Source organism: Trichomycterus rosablanca, chromosome 2, assembly GCF_030014385.1.
Source record: "Trichomycterus rosablanca isolate fTriRos1 chromosome 2, fTriRos1.hap1, whole genome shotgun sequence".
NCBI lineage: Eukaryota > Metazoa > Chordata > Actinopteri > Siluriformes > Trichomycteridae > Trichomycterus > Trichomycterus rosablanca.
In genome coordinates, this window is record NC_085989.1 from 46,948,777 (window position 1) to 46,964,365 (window position 15,589).

The 15,589-nt window shown below is 43.3% G+C and overlaps 1 protein-coding gene across 1 annotated transcript in view; it reads left to right on the forward strand.

The window, feature by feature from the left end:
* Positions 1-15,589, forward strand: part of LOC134334401 (forkhead box protein K2-like) — a 30,458-nt gene that overhangs the window by 10,409 nt on the left and 4,460 nt on the right. The window contains exons 2-8 of the mRNA XM_063016692.1: positions 4,331-4,522; positions 6,147-6,294; positions 7,470-7,616; positions 9,730-9,923; positions 10,984-11,186; positions 12,155-12,376; positions 13,523-13,732. Coding sequence (XP_062872762.1) covers positions 4,331-4,522; positions 6,147-6,294; positions 7,470-7,616; positions 9,730-9,923; positions 10,984-11,186; positions 12,155-12,376; positions 13,523-13,732 — 1,316 coding nt within the window. The remainder of the gene's footprint in view (positions 1-4,330; positions 4,523-6,146; positions 6,295-7,469; positions 7,617-9,729; positions 9,924-10,983; positions 11,187-12,154; positions 12,377-13,522; positions 13,733-15,589) is intronic.

Below are 15,589 nucleotides of genomic sequence, written 5' to 3' on the forward strand. Positions count from 1 at the left end.
ACACATACTAGACACACACACACACTCTTCTGTGATACACTTATACCAGCACCACACACACTTCTGTGATACACATATACTAGACACACACACACACACACACACACACATACACACACACTTCTGTGATACACATATACTAGACACACACACACACACATACACACACTCTTCTGTGATACACTTATACTAGACACACACACACTTCTGTGATACATTTATACTAGCACCCAACACTCACACCGTCATGCCAATACACTCGTACCAGCACCACACACACTCTTCTGTGATACACACACACACTTTAGTGATACACATATACTAGACACACACACACACACTTCTGTGATACACACATACTAGACACACACACACTCTTCTGTGATACACTTATACCAGCACCACACACACTTCTGTGATACACATATACTAGACACACACACACACACATACACACACACTTCTGTGATACACATATACTAGACACACACACACTAGACACACTCTTCTGTGATACACTTATACTAGACATACACACACACTTCTGTGATACACACATACTTAGACACACACACTTCAGTGATACACATATACTAGAGACACATACACACACACACACACCTTTGTGATGCACTCATACCAGCACCACGCACACACACTTCTGTAATACACACTTCTGTGATGCACTCGTACCAGCACCACACACTCACAACCTCATGCTAATACACTCGTACCAGCAGCACACACACTACCACGTTGGTGTGAAATGTGGAGGCTGTTATTGTTAGGGTGGCCGGGGCACATAAACAGTGTGTTGAACAAGTCTGGATAATCAGGTGTCCACGTACTTTTGATCATCTGATTTTCTCTTACACGTACTGCGCTGCATGGATTCGATGTTGCGTTTAACACCGCATCCTACAGTAACTCCTCAGATCATGGGCTCCGTCCCAAACGGCACACTTCTGCACTAACTAGTGCTTATTAGAAGTACACAGCTATTGATTTATTCGGTTCCGAGCTGCAGGGTTCAGTGTCCACCCACGTCCAATCACAGCAGAGGTGGGGGGTGAAGATGAACAATGACCCTCTGAGCTGCCTTGTTACATACATGCCGCCCTTCTGACCGCCTAGCCTGGACCTGTGCTTGTTGGATGTCCAGGATGCTTCTCATGAATGAGGTCACTCAGGAAGTTCATTCATTCAGTGTGTCTCTCTGCGTACACAGACACACTCCACCTACTGGAAAGAATGCAGTGTTTAGGAAGCCGTGCATTCCTTCAGCGACGGGAACCTGGTACACTGGTACAGGGGTTTGGGTTCCTCCAGAACAGGAACAGGGTGTGCTCTGCCCTTATGGGTGTGTCTTCTTTGTGTTGTGCTGTGTGTTTGGACTTGTTGGGGTTATCCGGTGCGCTAGTGTTTATCCACACACATACCCATACACTGGACGGAATTGGGTGGGGGTGGGAGGTCTCTGTTGGCACTTTTTGGATTTGGCACCAGGAGATGATGGGATGATGATGGAGCTGGAGGTTGTCGAGGTTGTTTTGTGTGCATTGTTTAGATGTGTGTGTGTGTGTGTGTGTGTGAGTGCTTGTGTGTCCTGAATACCATGATGCTAATGTAATGGTGGGGGAGGGATGAATGAAAATGTGTGTGTGTGTGGAAGGGAAAGGGGGGGTGTAATTAGCAGTTTGAACCTCTCGGCCTCTTCTTCCTGGGTGTTCTTTCTCTCGTCGGTGGGTTTTTTCTTCTGACCAGGCTGGAGAGCCTCCCTAAAAATTTGGGTACCGATTTCTGCCTCGACGTGCCTGTCTTAGGGTCAGAATTCAGATCCTAGGGTCAAAGAGTCAGTCCGTAGACTCTTCTTCATGAACGAGGCTCGTGTTGGCGCCTGTCAAAGCAGCAAGAATTCGATTACCCATACCCAGACATGACCTGCTAGGCCGGTGGTTGGTGGACCGGTGTATTGCCGGCGCCCATTTTCCTTTCCTAAAGTCTTTAAACTTGATTTACCCGAGCAGACAGATGTGTTCTCTGTCTCAATCCAGCTGTTTACATCCAGCTGTCTGAGTGTTTATAGCTGAACCACGGAGTGTGTCAAGGGAGTGTTTATTTTAGCACAGCCCAGAATAGAGAGACACGCTAGTTTCCTCCCGAGTGTTGTCACTATAGACGACACTGAACTGGGGGAAAGTATTTAACCACGCTAGTCTCCGGTACATACACTGATGAGCCAGGACATTAGGACCACACCCAAAACGGTGCATGAGAGGGTCAGGGATCTATTAGATGTTGGCCTGATGGACGTTCCTCCTACATTTACATTTTCAGCATTTAGCAGACGCTTTAATCCAAAGCGACTTACAGTTATGACATGAACATGATTTTGAGCAGTTGAGGGTTAAGGGTCTTGCAACTTAGCAGTGGTGGGGCTTGAACCGGCAACTTTCTGATTACTAGTCCAGTACCTTAACCACTGAGCTATCAATGCCCTATCCTCCTGAGTGACTTTAATAAGAGTCGAATTGTTCTGAACAGACGTTCATTCAGGGAGCATTCAAAGCCCTAAATATAGTTTTATACCCTGATCTGTACCTTGGTATCACTTGATCATGAGGATCTACAGACTGTTCCTTGGTCTTCATGGCTTGGATTTTGTCCTGACAGTGCAGTGTAAATGGTGGCCCTTATAGAACCAAGCGTGGCCCTTTCCACACTGTGTCCAATCAAATCAAATTTATTCTATCTAGCTGGACTCCAGTTGAGTTCTGGTGGGTAGCACCGTCACCTCACAGCAAAGAAGGTCCGGGGGTTGATTCCCAGGTGGAGCAGACCAGGTCCTTTCCGTGTGCAGTTAGCATGTTCTCCCTGTGTCTATGTGGGTTTCCACCGGGTGCTCCGGTTTCCTCCCACAGTACAAAGACGTGCAAGTGAGGTAAATTGGAGATACAAAATTGTCCATGACCGTGTTTGACTTTGTGTAATGCCTAGTTCACACTACACGATCCTCGCCCTGATTTTCGCTCGCCGACTGGTCGGCGCTAGATTTGCCGGCTCGGGAGCAACTCGGCGTTCGCTCGGCGATCGAAACTCGGCTCTCGATCGCCGTGTGAGAACTACTCAACAACTCGAACCGAGCGCTTGACGACCGAAGAGAGATATCTAGCATGTCAGATATCTGAATCTGAGTTGCCCGACTGGCAATGAGTGCTATGTCTAACAGCCAATGAGAACGCAAGATACGGGGTGAGGGGAAACGCAGGGGAGGAGTTGTAAAAAGGTGGGACAGGGGGATAATATAGTTTATATCAGAATACATCAACACACACACATGAGTTTTACAGTATTCTGACCTGATCGTTCTCTACAAAACACCGATGTTGCATTGCAAAAATATTTATTAACCTCCAACTCACTATAGAACAATCCATACTGGTCGCGTTGCCAAATCCACTCAGATTCATTTATTTTTTCTCTTTGATTTTACGCTGCACATCAGCGCACAAACTTTGATCGCTCGCTACTTGTTGACGTGCATTGTTGGACGTGGTATCGCCTGCGATTTCAGTGGGTGATAGACGGTGTAGTGTGAAACCTCCTATCACCGATCAGTCGTGTAGTGTGAAATACAAACCGACTTTAAGGACTCCCGATTAAAGGAGATCCAGTCGTGTAGTGTGAACTGTACAGCGACCTGACGACTTGGAAAGTCGTGTAGTGTGAACTTGGCATAACCAGTAACTACCGTTCCTGTCATGAATGTAACCAAAGTGTGTAAAACATTACATGAAAATCCTAATAAATAAATAAATTCTTACACTTTAAGCAAGGATGATGAAAGGTTTTATGTTCTTGCTCATGGGAAATTCAATGAACCTCTGATGAGAATGAACATTTTCTGATTTCGGTTGATGTGGTGGGTTTATTTTTGTTGAGCTGGTGGGAGGAGCTTTCTCACCTTGATCTACTTTAGTGGGATCTACATCAACAACTGAATTTGAATAGTTCATAGTCACCATCCGTTGACCTTCACACTTTTTTGGTGGGCAAGTCAAAAAATTTTCTATTCTTAAAGACCCAATGTAGTCTATAGGTAGTTTAAAATAAATAGATATGACATTACAAGTGGTCTCCTGTATAACAATATCTATTGATTTTCCCATCTCATCTTGTGATAGAATAGGAAAGAATAGGAAAGGACCTTCCCATAACTATTAGCAAAGAGTTCAAAGCACTTTTGGTCTTATAGAGTGTAATAAAATACTGTACAGTGTGTACAGCAGGTGTATCGATGTCTCATTCTGCTGCTCCCGCTGTGTTTCAGGTGCACCTTTCGCTTCCCCAGTACGACCATAAAGATCACGTTCACGGCGCTGACCAGCGTAAAGAAGGAGCCGAAGAGCGCCGAGTCTCTGGTGAAGTCGGTGCAGCCGCAGATCTCCCCTCTGTCCATCAACATCCCGGATAACATCTCTCACCTCATGAGCCCTCTGCCCTCGCCCACCGGGACCATCAGGTATCGTACACCTGCTCGTTACGTCTACAGTGCTTAAAATCATCGTATTACAGTTAGGGCTGGACGATTTTGCAACAACAACAAAAATCGCGATTATTTTAAAATTATACCCGATTGTCGATTACGATTTCGATTTTTTTTTTTGTTCTTGTATAATGCAATTAAAATAACACTCAAATTTCTTTTTTTGCATTGTAATTAAAGGCTGCAGAAGTGCAAAAATAGTAACAGCACCACCTATAATTATCCTTTTAAGGGACTCAAACTTTATAACAATAACAATATCACAATAATTAACAATAATGAAAACAAAATAGATCTAAATTATCTATATACTTATTTATCTATATCTAAGAATAGCTCACAAACAACTTTTATTTTAAATAATGTTCAGCAGAACCTCCTTACATTAGGAAAAAAACTACAAAAAGTTCTTTACAGGTTTCTTAAAAGGAACACGAGCCTGTACTGTGCTGTTTCCACCACTGAGTGAGTCTGTATCAGTATCTACACTGGGGGGGGGAACCGATTCGCGCATTTGGGAGTCGTTACATACATACGGCTCTTTAAAAGGAACCGAGACAAAAGATCCGACTCCCTATCGCAGAATTCACTGCAGCAGTTTCCCAGACGCGATTTTTTTTACTCAGTAACGGATCTTATTTAAAATGTAGCGAATTACAATTCTTAGTACAAAACTTACTTAAGTAAAAGTAAAATTACAGGCTGTAAAATCTACTTTAAAAAGTACAAGTACACAAAAAAAACTACTCAATTACAGTAACGCGAGTAAATGTAACTCGTTACTTTCCAGCCAATCCTGATCGGGCTCATTGGCTCCGTATTTTGATTCAGTTCAGCGGTGTTTGATTCAGTGAATCTTAATTAAACTCTTCTGTTTGTGTCTCGTTTTGCCGATCGTGTTTGCGCTCCTTATTACTGAATCTAACCGTTACCGTGTATAATCCTTGTTGTCTTGCGTTTACTGTTTTGGTTTTCACTGGTTTTGGACTCTACCTAATTTTGTACACTGTTTTCGCCCTTTTGATATTAAACTTTCCCTGATTTATATTCCGCGAGCGTCTGGTCAGTTTCTGCCCCGTGACATGTTGGTATTTTAATTAAAATATAAAGTATGTAAACAATCGCGATTGTCACATTCTAACATCGGGTGAAAACGTTCATGCGAATTAACCGAATTAATCGCGAAAATCGCCCAGCCCTAATTACAGTCTAGGGTAAATGAACCTCGGTGCTCTTTCGTTCTTGCTAGTACAGCCAAAAGTAGGTGGACACTTTGTTCTTTGAGTTTGGGTCTTACACCAGACGGCTTCAGTTTCAGCCAGTGTAATCAGACGCTTTACCCAACGCTGATATAAAATGGACCAAAATGTAAAGACAAGGTGAAATAAAAAGACATGAATTGAACAGAAGCATAATACCAGACATAAAGTTAGGCAATGGTACTGAAAAAAAAAACAGAACCAGCTCATTAAAGATTTTCAGACAGTCCACAATGGACTGATGGATGAACTTAATATATGCTGTGATTGTGCTAATTATTCAGTCACAGCTAAAGAAAAGTTGCAGAAATCACTGATTCCTTGGTCTTTTTCTCCACCAGTGCTGCTAACTCGTGTCCATCCAGTCCTCGCGGCGCCGGATCTTCAGGCTACAGGATGGGTCGCTTCGTTTCCTCAGACCTGCACCTCATCAACGACAACTCTCAGTCAGAGAACGACAAAGAGGCGTCCGAAGGAGACAGTCCCAAAGTAAGAGCTCAACCAGTCAATCCACACACTTATTCCTTATTATTAATAGAAATTATAGAGAATATTAGAGCTAGGGTTGGGCGGTAATGCCGATTTTCATACCGTCTTGGGGGGGGGGGGGTATACCGTGTGTAGAGAGCCGTAACCGAGCTACAGAGAGAACATGCCGAAAACGAGTGCAAATAACTAAGAAATAAACTTGTTTAATGATGTTAAATCTGATTCGTTCATGGCGCGTATGTTTTAAAGCAGAAACAAACACAGGCGCATCTCTGCACAAGAGAGGATTGTTCTGAAACTTAATGCGATGCAACCACAGCATGTCCCTTCCCTGTAGTTTTTTCTCCTTTTAAAAGAAATCTTTTTTTCTCATTTAAGTGTTGTTTGAATTAGGCCTACATTTAAGGCAAGGTAGCAAAATGTGCATGATTGTTCATCATTGATATTAATATCGCGGGGCTTTATTATAGTTCACCCAGTAGCGCCTCCAGAAGAACGAAGAGCCATTTGTTTGAACGGCTCTTTAAAAGGAACCGAGCCAAAAGATCCGGCTCCCTTCAAGGAGCCATAATTCCCATCACTACAACCAGTCGGTGAGCTCCAACCGCCTACCACTCCCACCCCTCCCTTACTGTGGATGTGCGAATGTCTTAAAGTCGCAGTTTTCAAGGTAAACCTGAAGCAGAAATTTGGCGCTTCACATTTTTAAAAATACCGTCAACATTTTTAAATACCGCGGTATACCGCAATACCGTCATACCGCCCAACCCTAATTAGAGCTTCTCTTTTTTTCACACAAGGTCCAGAATCGGCCACACCAGAATAACCCACCAACACCTGATAAAAGGAGAAAAAAACCCTCCAAATCTGCCAAACACCTAATAATATAAAGCACGTTCTAATAAAGCGCCCCAACTACACCAAGGAAGGGGGGGGGTGATCAAAGTGGTCCAATGTTTGTCATGGTCGGTGGCAAACCTGACGATGTTTTCTTACTGTTCTCATTACTAGTCTGGCATCATGGAGCCTAATGTGCCTCAAGGTTTGATTAGATTTGTTGTTTTGATGTATCACGCCGGTTGGGTCGTCCGTTCTTCTCTGTGAGTGCTTAGGCTTTGAAGTCAAGCTGACAGGACAATAGCAAGTAATTGTCCTCTCTGTCTCTGTCCGTGTAGGACGACTCCAAGCCTCCGTACTCTTACGCTCAGCTAATCGTGCAGGCCATCACTCTCGCACCGGACAAGCAGCTCACGCTCAACGGCATCTACACACACATCACCAAGAACTACCCCTACTACAGGAGCTCCGATAAAGGCTGGCAGGTGAGTCTCTCCCACCTACTGAGCTTCGAAAGCTGGTCAAACTATGATCCAGGCACCGAAGAACGTTTGAGAACCCACTGAGAACAGCACAGAACGAACCCTGGCAGGATTGGATCCTTTTTTCGTCTTTGCTTCGGAGCAGAAGGTTCAGGCTGTCCATTAAACAAGTAACCTTGTTAACAGGCATCTTTCTCCAAACACTTATTTTATTAAAAGCTTTTTTCTCAATTTACTCCATCACAACTTTGTGGCAACATTATATGAAGTCCCTTTAGCAAGGTTGATGAAAGCATGGTCCTGATCTCAACCCCACTGAACTCGGGAAGTAGGAATGGAGGCTGTTTGGGCAGCTTGGTTCCAGATGCACAAAAAGCTCCTCGTCAGATGTCCATATTCTTTTGGCCATGAAGCGTGAATAATGTGCTCAGGTTGGCGAAACCTATAATCTTCATTATAGACAATAAATAAACAACACCACATATTTATAGATAAATATATATACAGTACATTGTTCCTACACTCACTGTCCATTATATCAGCTCCACTTACCATATAGGAGCACTCTGTAGTTCTACAATTACTGACTGTAGTCCATCTGTTTCTCTGCATGCTTTGTTAGCCCCCTTTTATGCTGTTCTTCAATGGTCAGGACCCCCACAGGACCACTACAGAGCAGGTATTATTTAGATGGTGGATGATTCTCAGCACTGCAGTGACACTGACATGGTGGTGGTGTGTTAGTGTGTGTTGTGCTGGTATGAATGGATCAGACACAGCAGCGCTGCTGGAGTTTTTAAATACCGTGTCCATTCACTGTCCACTCTATTAGACACTCCTACCTAGTTGGTCCACCTTGTAGATGTAAAGTCAGAGACGATCGCTCATCTATTGCTGCTGTTTGAGCTGGTCATCTTCTAGACCTTCATCACTGGTCACATGATGCTGCCCACTGGGGTATATTTGAATGGTTTGCCTGTAAATATAACCGGAGCTCCCGGAGGAAACCCACACAGACATTTATTGTTAAAACTTGCTCTTATAATGCTTAGCAAAGCATTGTTTTATTGAAAAGGAGGATTATTTTATTTGTACTTCAAAATCTAATTCTGCCATGCTGACCACCCTGTACTGTACTGTAGTGTTTTGTTCCGTAATTTTTTTTTATACCCTCTTGTATCTACGTACATCTTGTGTTACTATTAATGTTTATGAAACGTCAGTCTGTGTCTCCTGCTGGTGGTGAGTACTATATAACCATTCTGTGTTAGTTTCTTTCAGTTATTTAATAAATTAAACAAGATATTCAACTTTTTTATTATAAAATAGGCTTTGTGTTCATTATTTTACCTGACTAGGTTTATGGAAGCGTTTTAAGTGGGTTGAGGTAGTCTAGACTATGATATATACAATACAGAGGAACCTTGATTTAATGGATTTTGGATTTAACAGACATAGTTTGGAAAGTGTCCTGTCATATTGTTTAAAATTCCAGTGAGAAGCAAACCAGGATCAGTAGTTCAGTAATCGTCCTATAGTCGGTGCTCGTCTCTCTGTTTACATGAGGTGATAGGCTTTGCTTTGTCAGAAGGCTCGCTTTGTTTTCGCCTTTTTCTCTGTGATTTACGCTTCATTTTTGCAAGTTTTCGTGCTTGGTTCTGCACCAGCAGTGCTTCAGTAGCCACCAGCAGAGCTTTGGACACTGAATAATAGAAACTCCGATTCCCACTATACCGTCATGGCAAAAAATAAAGAAATTAAACAACTCCTCCCCAGTAGTACAGTGCAGTACAGCTTTTACGATACATGTACGTATCTGTTTACGTTATTCATTTTACTGTTTATCATATGTGCATGTTTAACTCTGTTGTGGACATTAGTTCAGGGTTTTTGTATATGTTCGCACCCCCGGAAGAAAAACGCTGTTTCGGACAATCGCGTTTCACGGACCAGTGCTCCCCCCTTTTAGTCCATTAAATCGAGGTTCCTCTGTGTATGCAATACTCCTCATTTGTGATAGGTTTATGGGAACGTAACCCAGTCATAAATCAAGGAGCATCAGTCTGAATGAATTTTATTATTATAACCTGAATTCGGAACGTGGTGTCGTTTGCAGAACTCGATCAGACACAACCTATCTCTGAACCGCTACTTCATCAAGGTTCCACGCTCCACCGAAGAACCGGGCAAGGGCTCGTTCTGGAGGATAGACCCGCTGTCGGAGAGCAAGCTCATCGAGCAGGCCTTCAGGAAACGCCGACCCCGGGGCGTGCCCTGCTTCAGGACCCCACTGGGACCCCTGTCGTCAAGGTGAGAGGCAGACAAATCCTCTGTCCATTCTTTAGTACTTGAACATGTCTGCTCATCTCTGACGTTTATTATTATTGTGGGTTTTTTTTTAAGTCTAATGTTGTTATTAAATTAAAGGTACGCTACACTATATGGACAAAAGTATTGGGACACCCTTCTAATTATTTAATTAACATGTTTCAGCTCCAACAATTACTAACAGGTGTAATAGATAAGTTATATCAGGGTTTTTTAATCCTTGGGTTGAAAAATATGAGTGGCAGAGATAAATAATAATAGTGAAATGAACTTGTACACGAACGCACCCCTGTGGAGGCTTTATGTTACATCTAGTGAACCACAGAGGGTACGTTGTTGAATTGTTTGTGTTGCCTGTGTGGCGTGAAAAATCATGGACAACATGTTAGTTTGAAAAACCCTGAAATATATATAAAGGAAATTATGCTCCAATGTTGCAACAACAGTTTAGGGAAGGTCCTAGGACTACAAAGCCCTATAAAGACATGAAGAAACTCCAGTATTCTGACCTCAGCCAGACTGAACAGCTCTGGAATGAACTGGAACATCAACCAAGGCTTTCTTGACCAACATCAGTGCCCAGCCATACAAATGCTCTTTTGACAGAACGGGCACAAATTCCCACAGATCATACAGAGGTCACTCTATTTTACTACCATTGGTTTTTCTTTTAAATGGACCGTCCAACAAGCCTAAGGTCAGGTGTCCAGATATTTTTGGCCACATAATGTATCTCATTCCTTTTTTGAATGTTACCCCATTTCCTTTGTAATGATGTTCCAGTTCTGTTTTTTCCTACCTTGACCAAGAAACAAGATTATTATACTTCTATAAATTAAACATACCCACTTCCCTCTGAATTTCTTCTGAGCCGCCGTGTTTATCCAAAAACTGGGGAACGTTAATGGTAGGTGTAACGTTAATGTTTTGATTCGGGGTAAAGAAGACACAGTTTAAACACCCCTGGTTTATGGAGGCTCGATCAGGTGCGGATTCTCTTTCAGTCTTTGTGTGTTTGACCTTTAACCTTGTGCTGTTGCAGGAGCGCCCCTGCCTCGCCCAGCCACTCGGGCATCCTCTCCGCCCATTCCAGTGGCCTTCAGACCCCTGACAGCCTATCACGCGAGGGATCACCCGTTCCCATGGAGGCAGATTCCACACCCACCCCGCCCACCGTCGCCACCGCCGCCGTGCAGCCCAAACTGGCCGTGATTCAGGAGGCTCACCTAGCACAGGCTACACCAGGTACTTTTTTTGTTTAAGCCTCTCCACAGCTAAGTTGTCACCACTGAGCCCCTGAGCAAGGCCCTTAACCCCTCAATTGCTCAACTTATACCAAGTTACTTATAATTGTATTTCACTTTGGATAAAAAGTGTCCGCTAAATGCTGTAAATGTATAAAAAGTAAATGTAAACGGAAACAGATGGAGTAATTTTATACTTTATTATGTAAGGTGTACCTAATGAAGAGAGCCATTGAAAACTTTTTCTTCATTCTTTAAATAATAGGTTGTGTATGACTGACTTTCAAAATAAAAGTCCCTTTAAAAAAAAAAGAGTTCATTTTTAAGAAGTCCCTTTTTTGTAAAAAAAATAAAGTAAAAAAATTAAAATTAAAATAGTCCCTCTTTTAAAATTAAGGCCCTTTTAAAAATTAAAGTCTAATTTTTGTGTTCTTTTTAGTCTCTTTTTAAAAAAGAAGTTTGTTTTTATAAAGAAAGAATAAAGTTCAGTTTTAAAAAATAAAGTACCTTTTTTACAAAAATGAAGTCCCTTTAAAAAAAATGAAGTCCCCCTTTTTTTTTTTTTAAATGAAGTCCCCCTTTTTTTTTTTTAAATGAAGTCCCCTTTTTTTTTTTTAAATGAAGTCCCCTTTTTTTTTTTTAAATGAAGTCCCCTTTTAAAAAAAAATTAAGTCCTTTTTTATGAAAAAAAATTAAGTTCCCTCTTTAAAATTGAAGTCTTTTTTGTGTTCTTTTTTTTTTTTTTTTAATATGTTTCTTTTTTAAAACAATAAAAAAAATTTTTTATAATAATAAATAAATAAATAATAATAAATAATAATTTTTTAAAAATAAAGTCCCTTTTCTAAAATTGAAGTCCTGTTTATTTTAAATAAAGTTTCCTTTTTAAATGAGTCCCTTTTTGTGTGTGGTTTTTTTTTTTTTAAATAAAAGTCCCTTTGTTGTCTCTCTCTCTCTCTCTCTGTGCAGGTTCTCCAGCGAGCACGGCGCCGGTGTTGATAGCGGTCCAGAGACCCGTCGTGTTCTCCTCATCCTCCACCTCTTCAGCTCAGACTCTGATGCAGACGCTGCACGTGCTCCATCAGATCCCGGTCACCGCCACTAAAGTGCACCATGCCTTGGCCGCCGCCGCCGCCGCCGCCGCCGTGCCCCAGTCTCAGGAGAACGGAGCGGCGCACTCGGAGACCAAAGGTCAGAGAGCAGAAACGGGTTGGACAAAATATCTGAAACTTGTAATTTCATGTCTGTAGTATCATCCTGAAATGTAAATACTATCAGGATAAAGTCTTTGCACCATAGGGTGCACCTGGTAATGTAAAATGGCCTTATTTGTTCCCAGCCATGGGAGCTAATTGTTTCAGTACAAGGTACAATTTTTACAAGGTTTCTAAGTGGAAGATGAGTGATGTATATGAGTAACAGGGCTGAGTTTTTAACCTAGAATTAGTAAATACATGAAATACACCGATCAGCCATAACATTAAAACCACCTCCTTGTTTCCACACTCACTGTCCCTTTCATCAGCTCCACTTACCATATAGAAGCACTTTGTAGTTCTACAATTACTGACTGTAGTCCATCTGCTTCTCTGCATGCTTTGTTAGCCCCCTTTCACCCTGTTCTTCAATAATCAGGACCACTACAGAGCAGGTATTATTTAGGTGGTGGATGATTCTCAGCACTGCAGTGACACTGACATGGTGGTGGTGTGTTAGTGTGTGTTGTGCTGGTATGAGTGGATTAGACACTGCTGGAGTTTTTATTATACCGTGTCCACTCACTGTCCACTCTGTCCTACCTAGTTGGTCCACCTTGTAGATGTAAAGTCAGAGACGATCGCTCATCTATTGCTGCTGTTTGAGTTGGTCATCTTCTAGACCTTCATCAGTGGTCACAGGACGCTGCCCATGGGGTGCTTTTTTTTTTTTTTTTTTTTTTTTGGTTGGTGGACTATTGTAAGTCCAGCTGTGACAGTGAGGTGTTTAAAAACTCCAGCAGCTCATACCAGCACAACACACACTAACACACCACCACCATGTCAGTGTCACTGCAGTGCTGAGAATGATCCACCACCCAAATAATACCTGCTCTGTGGGGGTCCTGACCATTGAAGAACAGGGTGAAAGGGAGTTAAAGAAGCATGTAGAGAAACAGATGGACTACAGTCAGTAATTGAGCACAAAATGTATTTTTGAAATAAACAGAATAAGAATGAACGTCAGTAACAGGAATGAACGTGGAGATGAATCTTCTCAGAGTTACAATATTATCAAACATACAGGGAGAAAAGGGGAGAACATACTAATGCTCTTCCTCTTGTGTGTGTCTGTGTGTAGTGAAAGTGGAACCCGTTCCCACCATCACCCACACGTCCATGGGCTCGGTCAATCGAATCATCCAGAGCACGGCGGCCACGCCCCTTCAGACGGTCACCATAGTGCAGCAAGCCCCGCTGGGTCAGCACCAACTGCCCATCAAGACCATAACACAGAACGGCACCCACATGGTGCCCATCGCCATGGCCATGCCAGGCCATGTCAATTCTGGTAAGCACACACACACACACACACACACACACACACACACACACACATGGATACACCTCTACAAGCTTTATACGCCTGGATTTGGGCCTGGTCTTCCTGTCCCTGCTGCTGAGAAGCACCCCACAATAGCATGATGCTGCCACCACCATGTTTCACAGTACGGGTGGTGTTAGTGAAGTGTTGTGGCCACAGAGATTTTTTTCTTGTGTCACATGCTGTCTCACACACACACCGCCTTTATCATACATTACCGTCGTCACTCACACAGTCTCTATCTCACACACACATGCATGCTGTCTCTCTCTCTTACACACACACACCTCCTTTTACATACCGTCTTACACACACACTTTCTCTCTCACACACACATACTGTATCTTTCACACACACTGACACACACACACATGCATGCTGTCTCTCTCTCACACACTGACACACACACACACACACATACTGCATCTTTCACACACTGACACACACACACATGCATGCTGTCTCTCTCTCACACACTGACACACACACACATGCATGCTGTCTCTCTCTCACACACTGACACACACACACACACACATACTGCATCTTTCACACACTGACACACACACACATGCATGCTGTCTCTCTCTCACACACTGACACACACACACACATGCATGCTGTCTCTCTCACACACTGACACACACGTGCATGCTGTCACACACACACACACACACATGCATGCTGTCTCTCTCTCACACACTGACACACACATGCATGCTGTCTCTCTCTCACACACTGACACACACATGCATGCTGTCTCTCTCTCACACACTGACACACACACACACATACTGCATCTTTCACACACTGACACACACACACATGCATGCTGTCTCTCTCTCACACACTGACACACACACACATGCATGCTGTCTCTCTCTTACACACTGACACACACACACACATACTGCATCTTTCACACACTGACACACACACACATGCATGCTGTCTCTCTCTCACACACTGACACACACACACACATGCATGCTGTCTCTCTCACACACTGACACACACGTGCATGCTGTCACACACACACACACATGCATGCTGTCTCTCTCTCACACACTGACACACACATGCATGCTGTCTCTCTCTCACACACTGACACACACATGCATGCTGTCTCTCTCTCACACACTGACACACACGCATGCTGTCTCTCTCTCACACTGACACACATGCATGCTGTCTCTCTCACACACTGACACACACATGCATGCTGTCTCTCTCTCACACTGACACACACGTGCATGCTGTCACACACACACACACACACACACACACACACACACACATGCATGCTGTCTCTCTCTCTCACACACACACACATGCATGCTGTCTCTCTCACACACTGACACACATGCATGCTGTCTCTCTCTCACACTGACACACACATGCATGCTGTCTCTCTCTCACACACTGACACACACAGGCATGCTGTCTCTCTCACACTGAGACACACATGCATGCTGTCTCTCTCACACACTGACATACACACATGCATGCTGTCTCTCTCTCACACACTGACACACACATGCATGCTGTCTCTCTCTCACACACTGACACACACATGCATGCTGTCTCTCTCTCACACACTGACACACACATGCATGCTGTCTCTCTCTCACACTCTGACACACACATGCATGCTGTCTCTCTCACACTCTGACACACACATGCATGCTGTCTCTCTCTCACACTGACACACACATGCATGCTGTCTCTCTCTCACACACTGACACACATGCATGCTGTCTCTCTCTCACACTCTGACACACACACATGCATGCTGTCTCTCTCTCACACACTGACACACACATG